Source organism: Amblyomma mixtum, chromosome 3 (assembly GCF_055824585.1).
Source record: "Amblyomma mixtum isolate Tamu chromosome 3, ASM5582458v1, whole genome shotgun sequence".
NCBI classification, from domain to species: Eukaryota; Metazoa; Arthropoda; class Arachnida; order Ixodida; family Ixodidae; genus Amblyomma; species Amblyomma mixtum.
The window spans coordinates 128797734-128819378 of NC_143014.1; the positions used below are offsets into that span (position 1 = coordinate 128797734).

The window sequence follows — 21645 nt, forward strand, 5'->3', positions numbered from 1 at the left end:
ATCAGGGATACCGTCACGATCATATAGTACAATATGCTCATCTGAGTTTACAAAAGTATAAGGCATACACCCACCGAGAAGGGAAGCGTCGGAAATATGACCAGCGCAAATGGGCTATGACATCAATTTTGTGTAATTTTCTTTCTCCTCTTTTGAGGCAGCCAAAGTAAAGTGGAGTATACTGCTGCATGGGTATTTGTTTAGCGGCGCGTTTGTTGACGTGCCCTGGAGTTCAGCCAGGACAGCGTGCAAGCGCCAGCGTTCGATCTGGCGAAAGCAACGCCACACCGCTGGCGAGGGCCAACAACAAGAAGCTGCACTCTTCATATTTCTTTCATTCGCTTGTAACAACATCAATCGCAGTCCCTGCAGTCGTCCACAGCGAGCCGCGCAGAGTCGCCAACGCGTCGCCCGGGCGTCCGATTGGGGCTGACGTTGACGCTCTCTTTTGTCGCTCGGCCCACGACGCTTTCTAAAGCCCGCATTAAAGGGAATAGTTCTCTATTGCTTATTTGACGCGACAGCTCGAGGGATTTGCTCTCCAAATGCAGCAGTCCGGGGCCCAGCCGGGAAACAAAAGGCTTACTTCGCAAAGAACTAAATACAAGGGACGTCAGCCCTCGCGCCCAACATCAGCAGACAAAGGAACTTTGAAAGAAAGCGGAGGAACGGCGGGGAAATAGACAATGCTGGGATCTCCTCTTCACTTCTGCCCACTTGGCTGAGAACCGCTGACGATGATTTTTAATGGCGGCGTCTTTTGAAGGCTGCGTAGCACAAGCAGCGAATGTCCGAAGCTGGGCGCAGAAATGGGCGGAATTTGTATTCGAGTGGGTCCTCGGTGCTCGGAAGTAAAACCTTAAAAGAAGGAGAACGTTCCAAAGCGCCCTAAGGAACCGTGTTCTGTGTAGCCGAGAGTGTCGATGCTCCGGTAGCTCCTCTCTGGCCCTTCAGACAAAGCCGCGCCCCCTAGAGTTTACTATGACCTTTGTCTGTTCCGAAACGCCTTTTCCGCTGCGCCTGTTATACGCAGAGCTAGCAGAAGCCCGCAGAGGAAGCGAGCGATTCGGAGTGAGTGAGAAGGAGCGGAGGAAACAAGGGACGGAGGCAACACGGAGCTGGGATGGATAGGACATGAAGGTGCTGCTTGTTTCCCGTGCCTCGACGCGCGTACAATAGAAAGGATGAACGCAGTTTGTTATTGTTCGCCGCCCTTGCCGCGTTTCTGTGTGTTGGAATAGGGGTTGCCGCGTGTGTAACGGAGAAGACTCAGTGCGAATGAGCTTGTATTGCCGCGGTCCGCAGCGTAGGAAGGAGCGCCTTCTGCGGGACAGAGAGCTTATAGGGGGAAAAAGATAAAGAAAACGAAAGAGCCAGAAAGTCGGAAGAAAAGCAAAGTAAAAAGAAAGAAGTTGTAGTGAGAGCTTGGAGATTTCCCCGGGGAACGCTTGCGAATGCTCCAGTCTCGAGGAATTTAGTCTAAACACAACTGCATAAACCAAAGCCACGGGCTTCTCGCGAAGCGTTACGAGCTGTAAGGTACTCTTCACAGGGGCGTTTGCCTGGGCCCGACAACGTTGTTGGGCGTGTGGGAACCTGAGAAAAGGAAACGGTGGGAATAAAAGTCAGTATGGTGTGTCAAAAAGTGGGGCAATGCTGGACTTCGGCACACAGTTTACCTACGTAGCCGGCGCCTTTTACATCTCACGTGGGAAGAAAATCGAGTTTCATAAGTGCCGTACCGACATGTATATCAAAGCGTTTTATTTTTTTTTAGCTCAGAAAAGAATTTTTACGAAAGAGCATCGCGTCGACGACGCCCGAATTCGATCTCCCCAAAAAATAATTTTAGCGCTGAACCTGCATTTAAATCCAGTCCCTTCAACTACTTGCGCGAACTAATTGGCTGCAGCTCGCGCCCTCTCATGTCATCAGGGGATTGGCCTGAGGACTTCCTGCGGACCTCCAATAGAAAAACAAAAGAGAATATTGGAAAACAATCAGACTACTGCACCGTAACCTAAGAACAAAATTTTGCTTGTCACAATTACAAGTGGAAATCTGCCTTTCGGCCTCCTCAGTGCCAGCGACATTATCTTGTGCCCTTTCGATTTACGCATCCTCGAAGTCGCATCTAAATCCTATGGACGAAATTAGTGCTTAATGAAAGAGTTCGTATAGCTCCCCACAGTGGTGCACTCGTGACGTGAAGCATGACGTAACAAAAATAACGCGTCATGGTTGGGCCAACCATGTAGTTCGGCCCATATAGAGGTTTCTCTTTCTTCATATCGACACTTCTTGTGCTCTGAATTATATAAATTGCGCGTAGCTCTCATATGAATACTCCAAGCCACATATACTGGCAAGCGATTTACTAGACCAGCCAATAAGCTAGCTCGTCCAAACTGTTAGTTTCTCGTGCCAAAATGTAAGTGGTGCGCCTCTAAGCGTGTACTTTGTTTACGGAAGCTGTTTTTCGTGAAACCAGCGTGAAATGTAATTCAGACGCACTTCTGTCCAGTCTAGATACACTTACTTGTAATAGATTAGATCCCCTTAGAGTTACAAGGTGTTCTTAAGCACTGAATGCTTTGTGTTGACCTCGTAGAAAGTATTATCGCGTTCGCGTACCAAGCAAAACTCACTTTTTTTTCTTTCTCTGTTAAGGCTCTTTTATTACTTCTTAATTTATATTCCATTTCACCTGCGAAAGGAAGTCTATATTTCTCCAAGGGACAAGATAATCACTGGATCGCCAAATCGAAGAGTTAGTTCAACCAGCATTGTGAGGGCATAAATAGCTTCTTCCTCTAGAGGCTCGCAAGCGGGCATGAGTATAAACTGCGACAGCCCCTTGTGCGCACAACGATTCTGTTACGCCTTGGACAGCCGGGACTGTGCGGGCTTGGCCAGCAGAGCAAAATTTAAAAGCCGGCTGCCAGTATTTCTGGGTTATTTCTGCAATGAGTGGGCACAAAGACAAGTTCACTTTTTTATGTCGGCTATTTAAAAAAAAAGCGCAAATATGAAAGCAGGAAGGGAAGTGAAGGGCGGCCGCATGCCTGCATGCTAGGGATAAGAAGGAAAGGCTGGAAAGCTAAATAGGGATAAAAAGACGAAAACATCCCTAGAGTGTTATATAAACACACAGCGCGCCCTCGATTACCGAAGCTCAAGGTCTTCGGTAACTAATCAGATGTCCTTCCGTGGTACTTGCAGGGTGAGCCGATTTCGAAATAATTGCTCATTCGCTCCCCCTTTTTCTCACAAACCGCACATCGTCACCTCACGCGCTCCGAAATTCGTCCAGTCACGCGATGGAGGAGCAAGCAAGGAGAAAAAGAGGAGGAGATGACGGGACACGTTCCTGCCGCCGCAGGACGGAAACAGCGCTTATGCGCCCTCTTTCTCCTTGCAGTGTTGAGTGGGTTCGCGCGAGAGTGGACGACAAATGCGCACGTTTTATTCTATGCGTGCCTTCGTAAACCACAAACCTGCCACCGGCCCTGCCATGTCAAAACCTCTTTAACGAGCGCCTTTCCTCCGATCGATACTCTGGCTGTCTTCGTACGCGTAACAACTATAATCATAAAATCTGAGGGAAAATATGTTTATTCGCTCGCACCTTCGCTCTTCGCCTCGTTATTGGATCGCATACCTCTCGAAAATCGATCAGTTTTACAAATTTATTGGCATACGCCGCCCGCACAGCCGAGCGAGCAATCCCGAGGCAGTTGCGCCGAACAAGCAGGTTGGTTGGCGCTGGGCGGCCCGAAATGTGTCAGCTCTGCTCTCGAGACATGCTGGTACTTCGCGCACTTTTCGAATACCAGGTTGGCTTCTGGTAGCACGAAAAAGAAAAAAAAAACAAAGCAGCAGCCATGGTCTTAAACACAAGATATTTTCACATTTTCTTATTTTGAAATTTTTATTTAGGGTGGTAAATTTATTCTCGTTTTTGGGCAACCTGTACATTAGCCATCATTAAGCTCCTTTTATATAAAATGCACAAGCTTTACTTTAGAAAAATTAGGATCTTCAACTTGTTTACATTCCCATAGTTTGAGTCATGGTTAGAAGGAATATTCGAGAAATCGTGATCACTACAGAAGTCGCGTCTTTACGCAAGAACGGTGCGTCTTAGGTGCACCAGAAGACCTCCTACTGCTGCATTTTAAACACCAAAAAGAAAGCACTGTGAGCTTTCACAGCAAAAACAGAAAAAAGAAAGCACTGTGAGCTTTCCCAGGTAGCGTTGCTTGTGTTCGAGCTATTTGGTTGTGTACCAATGCAAGGATTTGCGGGTGCTGCATAGTTACGACACACAGCTACGACAGACACCTGTGTCTTTCGTAAATAGGCAGCGCCCGCAAGTGGTTCCCTTGGTTTACAAACACGGTCGAAATGCAGCGTTCAATGCAGCTTCGGGGTTATATTATTACTCAGAAACTAAAGTATAGGTGACATGTGACGTCTGAAAGGAAGTAATCGTATTTTTCATCCCTTTGTAAGCACCCTTGCTTTATGTCTGTGCATGTGAACAACCGTAGTTGAATCGATCCAAGTGTTTTGGCGCACCGGTTGCTTACGATGAAAATGATGAAAGGAAGCAAGTAGGTGCTCCATTAGCAACATTTTCACGCTTAAAAAGGCGTAGCAGCTGGAGAAGAATTGGCAGATACCTAGTGCAACACTAAGTTTTGTCTAGCGGGTAGAATTTAACATACCTTCATCAGGACTATTGTTCATCCACATACAGATTATGAAAACATAGGTTTATGAAACCAGTATCAAGCAAGGTGCCGTACTAGGTTCTTGGGCACAAATGCTCCCAAATACCTCTTTATAGGAGCCTGAGCAAAAAATAGTTTTTATGGAGCAGAAAATTACGCTGATTGAAGTACGACGCTCGATGTCATGAAGAAAAGAAATATTCGATAAACATTCGCAAACTCTGCTGTCATTTAGGAGGAATTTATGCAATATTCGGCCTGATAGAGCTGATCATGGCATGGCTTGAACAAAACGTCGCTCCAGACGCTGTCCCTTTCTCTGTCTCTCCGATCTTCGGTCCTCGACCATCAGGAAAAAAATCAGGTAGCACGGGATGCGAAAGTAGACCACCACAATCGGCGCCTCTGCTGCGGGTCTGATGAGGAAATTAAGGTCCTTTCTACTGCTACCATCTTGCTTTGTCCTGGACTAGAGTGCACAGAATGTCTGGATGCCATGCAGCGCTTCGGTGAATGGCGGGAAGCGCGTAAACAGGCAAACGATGGGATGTGTCTTCTCCAGGTTCAAGTAAGAGGCCTTCGGCGTGCGGTGGTGTGCTTTAGTCGATACCTTGGCCTTGTAAGGTCTGAGTCGAGAACTATTGAGTGCGGCTAGCATTACGGCGTATGCTACGTGGGATATCGGGTAGGCGTTCCCCTGGATCATTTTCCCCTGCTTGTATTTAACCTTTCCTGTTAGTATCGAACCTTAATTTATGCGTGAGGTGACGTCAGTAGGCGTTGTAATCATATTAAATGCACATATAAAGCAGCGCGCACTGTGTTCCGAACCAAATTTGGACAATATTCGCTAGTGCTTCTGAAAATTTTTTTTTTTTTTCGCATATGCTGCTGAAGTGCTGTATGAGCAGAACGCACTTTTTTCTAGTGGGCCAACCTCACCCATTTCATTTCTCAGCGGCCTGTATGGAGTGCCAATCGCATCTGCGAAATTGTACAATGGCGTAATAGATTCTTGTGCATTGCAGCATGCCGAAGAGGCCACGTAGCATATCGTTTCTACTGCCATCTACGTCGTTTTCCCTTCCTCTCATGATGCCGTTTTCTCTATGTATTAAGGCGAAAGCCTTTAATGCCTCATCGTTGTCGAAAGAAAGTTGTCGGCAGAAGGTTGTCAGCTGAGGTGTCAGGCTTTTTCTAGTCAGACCAGAAAAAAAATCTTTGTGCACGATGGGATTCGAACCACCACCCTTCCGTTCCGCAACCGAGCGTGCCAATGGCTACGCTACTTCCTGCCAAAGCTTATGTAGTTCTCTTTGTCTAGGACGCTGGAGAGTGTTTGCAGAAAGGCGTCGAATGAGACGGATGCCTCCCAAACGCCCTCCAGTGTCTCCATCATTTAAGATTCACAAACAACTGTGTACTTAATTAACATCTTAACCACGCATCAGTGACACAAGCAGCAACACCGCGCAAAAGGCTTTCGCCTCACCGCACTTTAGGTCGGCAAAGTTCCCCCCCCCCCTGAATTTTTTTTACTTGTACTGCTACCAGTTCAAAGTATTTCTATTCATCACTGGTCACACCATATGCCACAACTATGGTGATCTTATTCTTATGTGGAATGTCAGTTAATTTTTCATTTTGTTTCTTCAATATATACATTACTATTTGTGCCTTGAGTGGTTGTCCTCGCTGCATTCAGAGGTCGTGATCGCGGTAGCCCCAGGTTTCATGATGCAACAGGAGTGCGTTGTCGACCTCTCGCAGGGGGTGTGATGGAAGCTCTCCTGTGAGCGGAGCCAGTGAGCCCACCCCTAGCGAGCGGCCCGATGGCGTGCAGCGGAGGAGCCAGTCTCTACCAGGACCACATCCTGCAGGCCGTGCTGCAGGGCAATCTCACCAGCGTGCCCGAGCCCCCGTCCCGGCTGCTGAAGATACTGGTCGCTTCCTCCAGACCCGGTACGTACACAGTTCTGCCGCCTACCTCCGCTTCCCTCAGCGCGCTCTCTACAACGGCGCCGCACGCTCGCATCGGCCGTGCACCCGCGCACGGGTCCATGGGATCGTGCAGCTCCGTTTACAAGAGTGTCACGCCACTCATTGCGCAAGACACTCTGCGCGTCAGAGGGCTGGCTCCGTCGGCCACTGAGCCTTGCGACAACGCTTCGAGTGCTGTACGCATTTGTTCCCTGTCGCCGAGATCGCGTCTGGCGCAGTTCCCAGCAACGCACTGTAGTCCGCGCAGAAGCGAGCGCGTGTATGGTGTCAATACGGCTCCCGTAGCTTTTTTCTCTGGCGACATCCTTGCTTATCCCAACATGTTTGTTCAACTGTCCACCGTTAACTCGCGGAGTATTCTCAGAAAGTAATCCTATGCATACGTGCTGTATGAGGTTCATGTTTTCTCTACTTTTTTCCCCTACCGTGTTCGCAGCGGATCTCTACCATCGCTCGCGTGGCAATCCAGTGGGTTGCGTGCGAAGACGGAGGGACACTGTGTAAACGCTTGAGAGTCTTTAAACATCGTAGCGTGGTCACACAACTGGCAACATGGCCAAAGCAACCAGAGAAAACCAAACGTGCAGTTATGATTCCTCAGAAAAACTCAACTTTTCAGAAGTACTCGTCGCACCAGGAATACATCATATTTCCCCACGTTGACTGCCCGACGCCATCAGGCTGGAGTTCACAGCTCAATAGCTCAAGACAGTAGCATTTATCTTGAAAATTTCGTAAATGCGGGTATTTTGTAAGTATCACTAGGTTGCTGGTAGTCCGTATTTGTTTGAACCATCAGAAGCAAACACCATGTTCACCGCATATTACGAGCGCATTATTACGAGCGATAGGCATGAGGCTTCTCGCAGTATTTCTGCTATCGGTACCGCCGGGGCGTTACAAGAAAGCGACTATGGAAATCGCCGCCACTTTTCTTGGATAACGCTGTTTCCGTGCACCAGTGTTCAGAGACGCTTTGACGCTGTTCAGGCTAGCACGCTCGAGTGATTCACTGCAAGCGCTCTGTACAGACCGTTAAGAGCGGATGTTGCTCGGGTATTTCTCTCCTATCACTACAGGATGAAAAGAGAATATCAGCCGACGACATTATACCGCGGGTACGTGCCTTCAGTACGAGCTACATACCGTCTGAGATACTCCGTAAACACGACGCTACAGTTGTGGTTCGCAGCTGCACTGCATGCTGCCATCTTCCAACTGACTATGTTGGCAGGTTCAAACTTCGCTTTATCGCCGGTTTTAGCGAGCGGTTCGCCAGCTGGCAGCCGCAAACAGTTGGATCGTGGCCGGGCTCATTCCTTGCCCATTTCAGTGCATGGTCTGAATGCGCAGCTTTTCCCTACAGACTGAGAGTATTAACTCTATGACATTCTCAAACGGATTCTATGTCACGTATAGCGGTGACATCTAGCAGTCAGATAAGAATGCAGAAGGAGGCTTTTAAGGCAAGCTCTTTACTGGCGAAACTTAGAAACCTCAGAATGCTAGCGGCCGCAGCAATGATTCGCGCACTTTTCAGTCTTCGGAAGCGAAACGTCCATGGCTTTTGGCAGCCCTCATAATAAACATGTACAGAGCAGGCGTTAGATAGCGAGTGTGTAGGGTAGCGAACAGTCTATAATGTCGCAGGATTGCCGGATCAGTACCTCTCGCCAACTACTTATAGTTGCGTCTACAACGTACAAATTCAAGATAACCAGTCCCAGGGGTCAGGCGAGCAGAAAAAAAAGATGAGACCATGCACCAGCGGCAATTTGTTCAGAAAGTAAACAATACGCTCCGTGACAATATTATGCATTCGCCAGATCGAAGTGAGAATGTGTGAAGGGGGCTCTGGGACTTTAGCACGATGAAGGACATTTTAAAACTTGAAGGCATTCTTAACGAATTTCGCCTTCTTTACATATGCAAAATATTAAACTTTCTCTCTTTTTCACGCAATCGACTGACCTTTTATGAAGCAAAAAAGGCGTAGAAGAATTAGTCCACTGTGCTGCTTCGTAATTCTCTGTCCGGAAAAATTGCACTTATATTTCCGCACTGTGCTTAGGCTTCTACTGCTATAGGAGAACAAAAAACTTTCCGGAGCATTCCCTGAGTCCAGTTTTCGTAAATTAAACTCCAACAATAGCAGCCTTTTTTTTTTATCCGGTAAGAATTGACTCGTGCTGCTTCGTAATTCCCCGTGACGAAAAAAATGCATTTATTTTTTCGTATTGCGCTTAAGCTTCTGCCACTAGTAAAACAAAACACATGGCTGCATGAACATTCGCTGGTTCCGATTTCCGCAGATCAAACTGTAATCGGAAGTCTTTTTTTTTTCCTATAAGAATTGAATGAATTCCTGCCGAGAATATTTTAATCCAAAGAGTTACTGAAGGAAGTGGAATGTTTTTTATTTTTCTATTAGCGCAAGGCGGCTTTCAGTTGTAGTTGCGTACTAAAATTTTGCTCTTTTCTCTGTTGTTATGTTTCGTCTTTAGTTTCTGTTTTGCGTCTTTTTACTGGGTTGAAAGAGTTTTTATGCACCGCGGTTCAACAAGTTCCATAAATATGGCCATTGTAAACACGGCGTAGGTGAAAGAAAAAAACAACTCGCGGTTATTTGTCCGCGCATAGTTGCATACGGGTGGCCTGACGCCACTTCGCCTCACTTCAAAAAAATTCCTTGTAATTTGACGTGTCCAGAAGCTCTATACAACCGCACACTGCCATCGCCTGCTACTGCTCAGTGGCGACCTCTGCTTAATTCAGTGGTAGGCTTATCTTTGGTGATGGATCCCACATACATTCTTAAATTTATTTTCGTTCTGAAGTTCATTAGTAAACATGGTAGCCGCAGCTTGCTCTGTGCTACAAGCGAGAAACATTTTCGGGTTCTTATAGGCTACAGAAATATTTTTTACGCAGCCGAGTTACGATAAAGCACGCTACATTTCTCGTTCAGCATTTGCATCAGTGTATAAGCCCGCCGCATTACTAATTTTTTGAGAAGGAAGGCACTTGATTCTATAACTAGCTTTTTTACAGGAAGTCTTCATTCGGAATTTTTTTTGCAGAAAGTCCAAATTCCTAGATTTTTACACAAAACCTGAATCTGAAGTAATCTGAAATCTCCTGCCTCCACCTTGTGGAAAAGATAACTGCGGCGCAGTCTGAAATTGCTTCACTCGTATGCTTAATAAATTACACATTACTTGCACTCACTCCCCGCGATAAACACTATGCTCGGACTTGTCGTCCCATCCGACTTCCCTTTTTCTTTTTCGGAACCAGTAACCCGCCCCGATTGCTGCGTTTCTGCACGTCTCTGTAAGCAGGCGTATTCCAGAACGCTCGTCCATTGAGTGAAGGCTTCGGTTCTTCTCTAATTAACGACCAACCTCCCAATACAAGCGACACGGTGAGCTTTCGGTCCTTGTAAGCATCACAGCACATGCGCCTACGCCGGCACTAAAGCGTATACACTCGAAAAACTTCTGAATCCACCGCCTCCGCCGTGTGCCCCTGTTCCCGTCAAGCGCCAACGCTCTCTCCTGTTATTACGTGTCTCTTACCCTCTGTATGCTCCAGTTTCGCGCTTGCAGTACTTTGTGGTCGGTGTGCGGCTGCAAACAGAATGGCACGTTCTGAGTAGTAGCTCAGCTTTTGATAGTGACTAACGCCCTCAAAAGAAGATCTTGGGGACACAGATTCGCACGCGTTCGCCCAGCAGTTAAATATATATAAGCAGAAGCTATTCGCCGACAGCTCTCGGCAATCTAAAGCTATGTTTTCATCCCTTGTGCTGCTTGATGGCGGTCTGAACTGGAGCCAAGGCGCGACGTCTACCTTCAGTTACTATTTGTGCCACCTAAGCGGAGAGTTCATTCGAAAGGCGACCACAGAGGGCAGGACTCACGCAGTAAAATGGGTCTGTGTGGTCGGTTTTTCGGAGTGAGTAGATCAGCAGCTCGAAGCGAACGCCGCCCTCACCATGTTATACGAAGGCTGCACCTTGTAGTAAGCTGTTTTTAGGCGCCCCAGCTCTGTGATGGCTTTAGACCGCTTTCTGGAGCTCCTCACCGAGAAAAATTTGCATTCGGGACCGATTATGCAAAAGGAAGTTCGGGAATGGTAAACGTGAGGCCGGTCTCAGCTTGTGGGAGCTCGCCAACATGAGGGCAACCACACTGCGAAAGCGTAAACATTAAGTTGGTCCCTGTTCTTTTTCATTCGTCCTGCATGAGACGTTTACTATATTTCGCACGTCCTTTCAGGAATGATCACTTTCTGCTTGTGTGGCCTCTTTGAGCTTTTTCGAGTGTTTTAGACCCTTGCTCAAGAGCTGCGGTTTCAATAAATGCAGTGAGCCCGACATAGCTACATATTTTTTTTTTTTTATGAAAAAGTTTTTATACTTCCACCTTTAGCGGCTGTGATGTGAGGGCTGATTACAAGAGGAAAGAAACTGTGCGAGTAGTTGAAAGCGCACGATGTCTCAAAGAAGTCCTTTAAGTGCAGAGCACGAGTGTACCTATAAGTAGAAGAGCTCCATACAATACTTAGCTCTCTCCCTCTCTTGCTACCTGTTACTAACAGGTGTAGGCGACAAGCAGGGGTCCCCTTCTTCGGGGGCATTTTTTACCCGCTACAGACAAGCGTGGGAGCGGTACTTTTCCAGATTTATACCGTGTTCGACAACGTCATTTAGCGAATGCTTTCGGCGTATTGTTTTCCTCTCGTTATGGTTTTAGTTTTATGGGGTTTAACGTCCCAAAGCGACTCAGGCTATGAGAAACTTAATAAATTTCGACCACCTGGGCTTCGTTAACGTGCACTGACATCGCACAGTACACGGGCCTCTAGAATTTTGTCTCCATCAAAATTCGACCGCCGCGGCCGGGTTCGAACCCGCGTCTTTCGGGTCAGCAGCCGAGCACCATAACCACTGAGCCACCACGGCGGCTTTCCTCTTGTTATGAATAACAGCGTCTTTCTTGAACGCGAGCCTTGAGGTACCACTGGATCAGTTCCGTCAGTCTTTGTTGATGCGTTTTTTTTTCGATTTTGCTTTATTGTCTACTCCAAACTCTCTCCTGCATGGCATAGGATGGAAAAAGAACGAACATACAAAAAAAAAGAAGCTTCCATTGAAAAGAAGCCAATGAAGCAACGAGAAAGAGCGTAGTGGCTAACGACAGGTTTAAAGTACACTCGGACTGTCAAAGCCTTCAACTGAAAGGACTTGGTTAAAAATAGGGTTTAAAGCATTACATTCCGCTTTTTAGCTGGCGCTATCATGAGCAGAAACTACTGGGCTAGCTATCTGACTACTTTCTACGAAACGCTATTTGCATTGCACTCTTGTTGGAAATTAGCCTCGCGCAAGTCTTTCAAACATTGGACGTCGTCATGTGTTTTTAGGAGTCAATTACGGACGGTGTCTTGCAACTGTACAGCAGATGAATTCAAGTCATCGTATTTATTAGCCGCGACCATCCTCAGTCTCTGCTATAAAGCTCAGAACCCTGTTGAAGATGTCCCCACACTGAGTAGATGTCGTCGACATGAACCTACAGTTATACGACATTTCCAGCGCTCACTGACTAGCAAGGCATTAATTTCTCTGAGGCGCCAATTCTGCATGAGCTCATTAGTATTCCCAACAACTATATTGTAACTTACCCTCTCACTGCTAGCGCGCTTTTGCCCGTTCAACACCGCTACTTCTGGCGTTTTGCGAAAACAACCTTGCGAAATATTCGATTTCAAGTTTTTTTAGGAAGGATGTATACAGGTTAAAAAAAGATACAAAAGGTATGCGTGTAACTTCCTGGTTTAAAGAAAGATAATTCCAAGTGCCCAGTTCAGTATGCGCCTGTAGCAAATGTCTGAACTGTCGAACTTTACACAACTCGCGTGGCCAACCACGTGCTGAGCTGAAAGCAATAGAAATATTCCGAGTATCAAACTGAACAGAGGTTTGCCCAGTTTGGCAAAGCGCGCTGCCGCCGAGCTATGCGTCCACGGTCGGATCTTTTTTCGGTATAGGAGACTGCGATTCAACGCAGAATGTTCTGAAGGGGAAAGAAATGCACTGCAGGTCGGCGTTTCTTGCTTACTCCATTACTGCTCAAATTGCAAAATTCGGGAATGTGAAGCGGCATCACTGGCAACCACTTTGTTCTCGTGTGCTTCTGAAGATGTAGCCTTTCTTTTTGTTCTCTCTATCTCATCTCTACTACGTGGATTGGTATCTGAGCCTTCGTCTTCATTTTCTTTCTCGAAAATTTTCCTGAATTCTCTCTGCGCAGGGAAACAGTTGTCCTCCCATTATTGGTGCTTTCGACGGGCTTCAATGGACGCGGTGCAAACAAATCCTTAAAGATTAGAGCGTAAAACTCCGATTTGCAGCGAAGGCTGTAACAGCGCCTTTAGCGAGCTTGCGTCAACTTTCAGCGAAATACGCTCGTTGTAAGTGGAAAACCTCCCGTTTGCTTCCTTCCATTATTTCTTATACCCTTACCTTGTTTACATTTCTATTTATTGTTCCGACTCCGATTCTGTTAGTGCGACACACGAAAGTCGCCAAATGACGCTATGTTTCAACAGCAATACGTCCGATGAAACTATTATTAGGCGCCACCTCGCGTATTTCCAAGCTGCCTGAGAACAATAATCGATTGCGGCCGGGCAACGGGAGACAACGGTTGCTGCAAGGGGAGCGAAGCGCGCGGGGGCAAAAGTCGGAAGCGTGGCGACAAGTGCGCACTTTTCGACTTCCGGACGAAGGCCGCGAGATTGCTGCATTGCTGTGGGTACGGACGGCACGAGGGGTCAAAAAGGGGAAGCACACAACCGATTGATCAGAACGGACTCTCAAGAGCCACGGACGAACGTATTTCCCGTCCGAATGCTCAAACATGCCCCGACGAAATGAGTTCTACTTACTTTGATAGCTTTCTTTTTATACAGCTAGCAAATGAATCCAGATGTGGAATATGGAAGTCAAAGACGGCCAAGTGCCTCCTTTCATCGACGCTGATAGCGACAGTTGCTGCAACACAAGTTATTTCAGCGTAAAGCATAACCCCAGGGGCAAAGGACAGACGGCGAGCGAATAACGCACGACGACGTCTTCTGGCCCTCTATCGTTTGTCACCGCTACTGTGCTACAGTGACTTGAACACATTCCAAAGTAAAGTTTATTCACGGCCTTACATTCCTAAGGCTAAGTAAAAGCCAAACTTGCGGCCAATCCGTCGTTATGACGCAGCCGCTCTGCGCATGCGCGCCTCTCCTCCTCCAGCTCCACCGGTTGACAAGCCCTCAACTCCTACCGCGCATGCGCAGTTCATATTAGCAACAGGCGCGAGCGTTAGATACCGGCCGCCGCCAAGCACTCACTCGCATCTTCGCAGGCGCAGTATGCGCCTCGCGGAACCGGATCGCTCTTGCGTCTCCCGCGTGCGTTTTTTTTATTTTTTTCAACCAGTCTTCGCTCCCTCCCCAGAGGGCGCTACATCTTGCGAAAAAGGAGGATTCAGCAACGCCGCTTTTCTCACGCGCAGCTTTGGCCCTGTGTCCTCGCGTGGCAAGAACGGTGCGTTCGGCGGTGCCATCTGATGCAAGGCGGCTGAAGCCTGTTTCCACAGACCACTTTGGCTGCTAGTCGTTCGCAGCTGGTATCGTCGTTGTCCCGTTCCATTACTCCCCTTTATGTCCTACAGCCCCACCATAGTCTCGCCGTAAATTCACCCCTGGCCTAGATGTGCGAGTCGCCCCTCGCATTGAAGAGAAAAAAAAAAATATCCTGCACCCCATAGTGGCGAACACCGGTCTATAAATACGCAGTACGTGGCCGCGCTCGTTGAAAGCCACCGAACCGCAGACGTGTTAGAAAAGAGTAGCTAGTTTTATCGCCTGCACAACCACTCCGGCGAGCGGCGAGCGGCGAGCGAACCGCCGCGAGGCGCGAGGACTGGCTAAAATTGATCCTTTCCACGCAGTATGCACAGAACCTTTGCGTCCCGGCCACTAGTTCTTGCACCTTACGAGTAAACTTCCAGCGTGGGTTGGCGAGCTCGAACGAGACCTTTTGCTTTTCTCGTGCATATAAGTTACGCAACGGCCGCCCCCGTCTACATTTATTCGAAGGTATACCTACACGAGGCCCGTTCGCCAAAGCCCGTTTCTGGAGGCGAGCCTCCTTTAAAACTATCGAAGGCTTAGCGGCGGATACCCCGGGCCGGAGATTGCGCACTTTTCGATCCCGCCATAAAAGCTGGGGCACAGCTAACCCGCCAGCCCTGGGCACGGCCCAGTGCGCGCACGCAAATCAGGTTCTGGCCGGGATGCACGCGCCCGGCGGCCGCCGAGCTGCGCGGACGCGGCACTCGAGGCATCTGGCCCGGACGCGACCCGGAGACACTCGGGAAGGCCGAATGAATTGGATTAGCGAGCATTATCTCCGGGTCCCGGTAGGGGGCGACGGCTCTTCGCAGCGCTATCGCGGCCGGACGAGCGTTAGCTCTCGGCGCGGCGTGGGCTACCAAGATTACGTCTCACTGTTACCGCTAAACCAGCCTGATAGACCCAGACGGTCCTTTTTACGACGCCGCTAGCTCCGCCAAGGAGACAGCTTCCAGCGGCGGCGCATTTCGAATGTGTGTGCGCGCGCACGTCGGTGCGCCTGTATGCTAAAGCGGTGGTCGGACTCCTCCCTTAGGCTCTGTTTCAAGACGAGACATCCGCCTGCTGCTTATACGCTTAGGATGCCTTCCAGGCTTGCATTTCTTTTTTCGTGTTTCTGCTCTGTCTGCACGTGGCGAAATCACGCCGTCTCATTAGGCTCGTCGGCGCTGTAGTGCTCCCGTCTTAGGGTGGCGCGATATATCAAAAGAAAAAAACGAGAGTTACGAAAGTGAGAGATTCCCGACTAACACTCAAGCAAATAGAAATGTTTCGGCACCAAACCAGAGTGCTTTCTTTTTTATTTCTTCTCCTTACATTAAGGGCAATGCGCTACGGTTTAAAGTCGCCGCTGAGTCAATTTCCGGCTCTAAATGCGCCCAAGGTCGTGCGCGTGCGTCTATTTGAGCATGCATGTTTGTTCAGTGCATCACGTACACGCGTCTGACAGCGCGTATGACATAAAACAGTGGTTCCAGTAAGAGCAGACTGCACCGCGTGCATTTACGTTGCTATTAGTTGCGGTAAACGCGCCGACCGCCGTACCCATGACAGCACAGAGCAAGCACTTCCGAATCAACGCTTGGGGCGCCGCGGGAACGATGGTGGTCAGTTATGGTGACACCGCATGCAGCAGGTGGCGGCTAAGACTGCCGCTCCCGAGCCATTGGTAGATCGACGCAGGTCCAGGCTTCAGATATTACTATTCAGCCCAGCATACTTCAAATGGGCCTGTTTTGTGCGTACTCTTTTTTTCTTGCCACGGGGTGAAAACAGTGCGGGCTAGGTGCTCAAAAAAATTCAGAGGAGCACTTTGACGATCTAAAGTACGCAGAAGCGCAAGCCTTTAACCGCCTTTGTCGCTGCCCTCTGCATGGCAACTGTTGAAGATCGTTTGGCGACTCTTACTGCTGACTCTGTCTGGAACGAGACCTGTTTCGAGACTGCATCTTCGTTGACACGTATCTATTGGAAGACAACGTTTGGGGTCTACATCTGCAACCATTCCTTTGTGGTCCGAAAATGGCGAGACGACTGGCATCGAGCAGGAACGCTTCGACGCGGAAGCCTCTTGGACATCGTTACCGCTTCCAAATCATGGCAGCTGCAAGCGACTCACGCTAGTGGCGTCTCTGCTCACGTTTCCGATCTACCTTTCTAGCCTTTGTAGACGGGCTGCTGTTGAGACGCGCCTGGCGCTTGCACTGGGCATCCTTGGTGTTCTTTGTCGGAGTGACTGACAGGCGATTCTGGCGCATCCGCTCAGCATTCTGGATCCTCTCGGTAGGCGTGGCCTTCAGTCTCTTCAAACGCTTCCGTTCGGCATCGCGAGCGCGTTTAGTAGCGGGCGGCATTCACGCGCGCGCGGGTGGCATCTTTTCTCGACCAACGTTCAGCGAGCAACTGAGGAGAGAGCTCTGGATGGTACGACCATTGGGCAATCTTGTGACGTCATTGCGCATGCGCCTTTGGTAAACCACCTGAGGATTGCGCATGGGGGCACTGCGTATGCGCAGTGTGCGCTTTGAGTGGGTTTGTGCGTTTACAGGGTATCATTGACTGATTATCTAATTATCATTAACTAATTAATATTGACTAATTAATGAAACATAACTAATTGACTAATAGTTATTAATTGATTAGCGCATTATCATTAACTACTGTTCATGCATCTACTACTATACCATTAACTATTATTACTGACTTTTCAAATGACCATTGACCATTCTTACTATCATACTGGTGATTGACAGGTGCCGCGGATGCACGGACGGACGGAGACGCTGGCGAGCGATGAGCCATAAAAGGCTTCGCCTTAAAAATGTCCTGATATTTGAAAATACATTGGTATTCGAGTGCGGAGCAAGGCGAAACGTCAGTGGATCGTTGACAGCGGTGGGGGAGACCTATAGCGTGGCAATAAGCGTCTCATTGTGCAATTTATTGATCTTTGACGCAGGTCGAAAAATTTATTGAAAGAAGCGGACATAATCTACGACTTCTCACTGCACAGTATCCAGCAATTTCAATTTAAAGAAGAATGATTGCAACTCAGATGGAACAGCTGGTATTTCGTAGCATTACATGCGATTTCTGTCCGAAAAACATCCAATATTTTGTTGTTTAATTCATGAAAACCTAGCAACGCATGTTAAAGATGCCTGACTCCTCTTCGGTGCTCTTTGGAAAGTCACAAATTTACCCCAGCGTTCCTGACACTTCCCGGCACCACCGGCTGCCGTGTAGATTTTGTCTCGTCGGAAGTACGAAGCCTTTAGTTTTTCAAATGACATTCTAGAGTATAGAATAGCCACACGCACCTTGGAGACATATCTGTGCTTTGTGATGCTGTCAGACGATTTTCCTGTAAATTTCAGCAACGACATAATGAAAGAAATATCCAGAACAATATGAATTACGGTGGGCAGGTATGCAGGATTTAATGTCCCGGAGCTGCTCGTGTCCTGTAAGGGACGCCGTAGTGGAGGGATCCGGATTCATTTCGACCGCATGGGTTCCTTTAACGCGCTCCGACATCGCACTGCACACAGGTGTTTTCGCATTTCTCCACCAACATGTGGCCGCCGCGGACAGGATGGAACTCCTGATTTCAGCGGCGCAACGCCATTGCCACTAACCTACCGCGACGGCGGTCCACAGGTTTCCTTACAACGCAAGTAGCTTAGCGCTACGGAGTTCGCAGCATGTGCATGCAGACGCCGCCGGCGGCCGGCGACAGCAGAGCCAGGTTCCGAGCCAGCCGTTTCTTTATTCACACGGCTTGCAGCGCGGCCAGCGGGAGCTGCCTCTTTTGCTGCTTTCCCCTCGTGCGCCGCCGGGCTGAATAATTGACAGCAGTAGCAGCAGTAGGTCAATGAGTGCATCGGTCTGCGGGGAGTAAGTCGTCTCTCCCACACGCGTCATCCCACGGAAGGGAGCAATCTCCCGAGATGCGGCTGCAACCAACGGCGGCCCGCGGCAGCCGCGTGCTGACCTCGACGGGGCTGCGGCCGCCGCTCCTGTGCTCCGCCGGAGAGCGCTGTGCCCCCGGTGCGTGCGTGCGTGCGTGCGTGCGTGCGTGCGTGCGTGCGTTGTTTGGCCGAGACGCGCGCTGCGCGCGGGGTGGCGTACGGCGAACCTCGGCGACCTGCTCCCGAGCGTCGATGCTCTCCACTGTTTGAACTCGGAGAGCTTGTTTCCGCTTGTCCCCTTATACGTTCCGGGGAGCAAACAACTTGTTCGATCGTGCCGTCGACCGGCGACCAATTAGGTGAGCACGTCGCACGCGTCGCTCCGCCTCCCTGACGAGGACCGCCAGGCGCAACGGTTGCGTGCTGCCACAGGGGAAAAGCTTTTGTTTCCAACCTAAACGCTGGCCCTGATGTTCTTTTGTTTTTCTTGCCCTCCACCGCGAGCGTTCGCTTTCCAGCCGAAACTTGCTGCGCTGGTTTTTTTTTTTTCTTTCGTTCCCTCCCTCCTATATGGCCCCTTCTTTCTCCTACTGCCTGTACCTTTGATTCCATGTTCGTGTGAATGAAAACTAAGAAAAGCTGCCACGCTGCCCGCAAAATGAAGGGGGCAGTTTTGCAAACAAAGGGAGCCAGGTTGCGCTGCACGCGGTCCTCTAAGCCAACATCGAGGCTGCATCGAAAGGAGAAAACTTATTCGTTCTGTGATTTGGGATGACTGCCCTGGAGGCTTGTGTATCCTGTCCAGACGCTCTCTCATTCTCTGTAAGGTCCATATGTTGGGCGCATAAAGGAGGCCTTCCCGAATTAAGCGCATCGTTTCATACAGTACTGATTTTGGCGCTTCGCCTGTCTCATATGGGTTATGTTGAATCTTTCATTTATGGGCAAATAACACTGACAGCGTGAAAATAACGGGTTCTGTCAATAGGGCATAAAGATCAATTTGACAAAAAAAGCACTGCATGTTTTGACCATGTTGGAGTACTGGAATAAAGTCGGTTCTGACAGTGCCTCTTGACACAACTTGCGCTGACAAATTAGAGGGCTTCTGCGCTCCCATGATGACTGCTACAGTGTAGCTGTCTCAAACGTTTATCCTAAGCAGTATGCCGCACTCCGTAACAGCATTCCTGCCCATCTATTGTTGTTTTTTTTTATTCCGCCGGAGTTGGCATCAGGCAGCCTGTTGCACCTCTAACACTAAAATGAGACACTGAAGGATCAGAGCTGTGACAGAGGTGGTCTAGATGTCTACGTATCCTTCAAATCAACTGCTATACATTGTGTCAAACTGTTATGGTGGAGGCTCATTTCCAGATGATTTGTGAGAACGCCAGCGGCTTGTTTCGTTTACCTTCCGCTTTGCATATGGCTACTTTGTGCGCGCAGATTAAAGCAAAGGTGCGTTGTGCTTTGCTGAATTGCAAGATTGCAACCGAAGTTGCAATTCCCAAACTTCACACCCAAACAAGCGTGACAGACCGTCATTGCGTAAAGCACTAGCCACCATATGTGGGGTCAAAAGCGCTGCTGCAATTCCAGAGCGATTTTTCGGGAGGGACCATAGATTATGGCTCTCATGCCAATGTGCTGGCGGGCATCGTGATCATGGTGTAATTAGGGTGAAATATTTACATGCGCGTGCATCACACTGCTGGTGCTAGATCATTATTTTCATGATGTGAGATGTCTTAGTAGAGATAGAAATAAACAATATATATATATATATATATATATATATATATATATATATATATATATATATATATATATATATATATATATGTATATATATATATATATATACGCTTGGCCCTAAATATCCCCAAAGGCCAGCTTGGCGTAGTTACAGCATAAATGTTTCAGATGTAGACCTCGTTTTTTCGCAAATATACTTTAGCAAACATGCAACAAAATGTGAGCACCTTCTTCGGTCGAGCGCATTAGCGCCCAACAAAACATTTCCGTTGTTGTGCACGTCTGAAAAGCGATGTGTCTTCCTTTGAAAAGTGTCGTGATCCCGCATAGAAACATAGTATGGTATCATTGCGCTGTTATTAAATACTTCCAAGAAGTACTTTCCGGTCAAAATAACACTGAGGCATTGTTCTTGCTGGTATACAAATACGTCGGGCTTACCGTCCGAAAGAAGACTCGCGTGGTCCTGAGGCCGGGATCCCAGCAGAGGCCCAAATGCAGAAGTTTAACCGTGTTGGACAAACGCTTTACAAGTTCAACGAAGTAAAGGCTGAACAATGAGAGTTTGCGCACCAATTTGCCGCATGCCACGTCAGGTGTGTAATTTTAAGCAGACGGTTCATCATCAGGCGACACAAAGCTCATCGAGGAGCTGCGCACCTATTCAAGCATTCACCACCCTGTTCCAAACTCCACCACTGAGCTAAGAATGCCTTCATAAGGAACGTCGAGATTCGTGATATGCACCTTTGCTTGGGGCGCTTTTGTGTCCGTGAGGTGTTTAACAGCGCAGATTCCACGTCGAAAGCCTGCTTGAGCGACCTGTTCAAGGGTAAACAGATTTCTTAACGCGCTTAGCGAAAGCGGTGAAAAAAATTGCTGCCTTTAACGTCACTGTAAATTTTTCAAAACTTTTTCTCTCTTCTACTTACCAAATCCCAATATTCTTCCTGAGCTAAAATCTACTGCCGAGGAGGATCGCGCTAAATTGCCAATGACTGCTCATTCAGTACTGCGGAGATTGTTTTGCAACCGTGGAAATCAAGTCGCAGAGCGTTTTCGGCGTTCGAGGCGTATTTCGCGCTGTGCACACCACAGGCTATCCCACTATACCGCATCGTCGGGGAACGCTGCTGTAAGCAGGCTCGAAAAGATGTTTTCACAGCGCTGACGTTTAACTCGAATCGCAAGCGGTTGTATACACTTCACGTCAAGCAAACCGCACATTCCAACGAAGGGTTTTCGAAGTGTTCATAGGCAGACGCGTTGACTCTGTCGTCCGCTTCCTGCGCCGTTTCCATGTCGTATACTTGTCCCGCTCGCACGGCATACCGGAGGCGGTGAACGCGAACTTGCCGCTCTTAATTCGTTTCCCGAGTCGCCTCACACCACCGCTTGCATCTCGACCTGAGCGCAATCGCGACTCACGTATAGCGTCAAAGTTTCGCTGGCACGTCGTCGTCGTTGTACGTTGTACCTCGGCAAGCTTGCTCCCGCGCTCGTTAACTTCTCATCGTCAACCCCTTTCGCTTACGCGTCGTGCT

At 48.6% G+C, this 21645-nt stretch overlaps 1 protein-coding gene across 2 annotated transcripts in view; it reads left to right on the top strand.

Moving 5' to 3' along the window:
• LOC149351799 (protein qui-1) overlaps window positions 1-21645 on the top strand; it is a 484090-nt gene that overhangs the window by 248938 nt on the left and 213507 nt on the right. For both annotated transcript variants that reach the window (XM_089581130.1, XM_089581131.1), the window contains one exon: window positions 6507-6698. In XM_089581130.1, the coding sequence (XP_089437256.1) occupies window positions 6569-6698 (130 nt within the window). In that variant the 5' untranslated portion in view covers window positions 6507-6568. The remainder of the gene's footprint in view (window positions 1-6506; window positions 6699-21645) is intronic.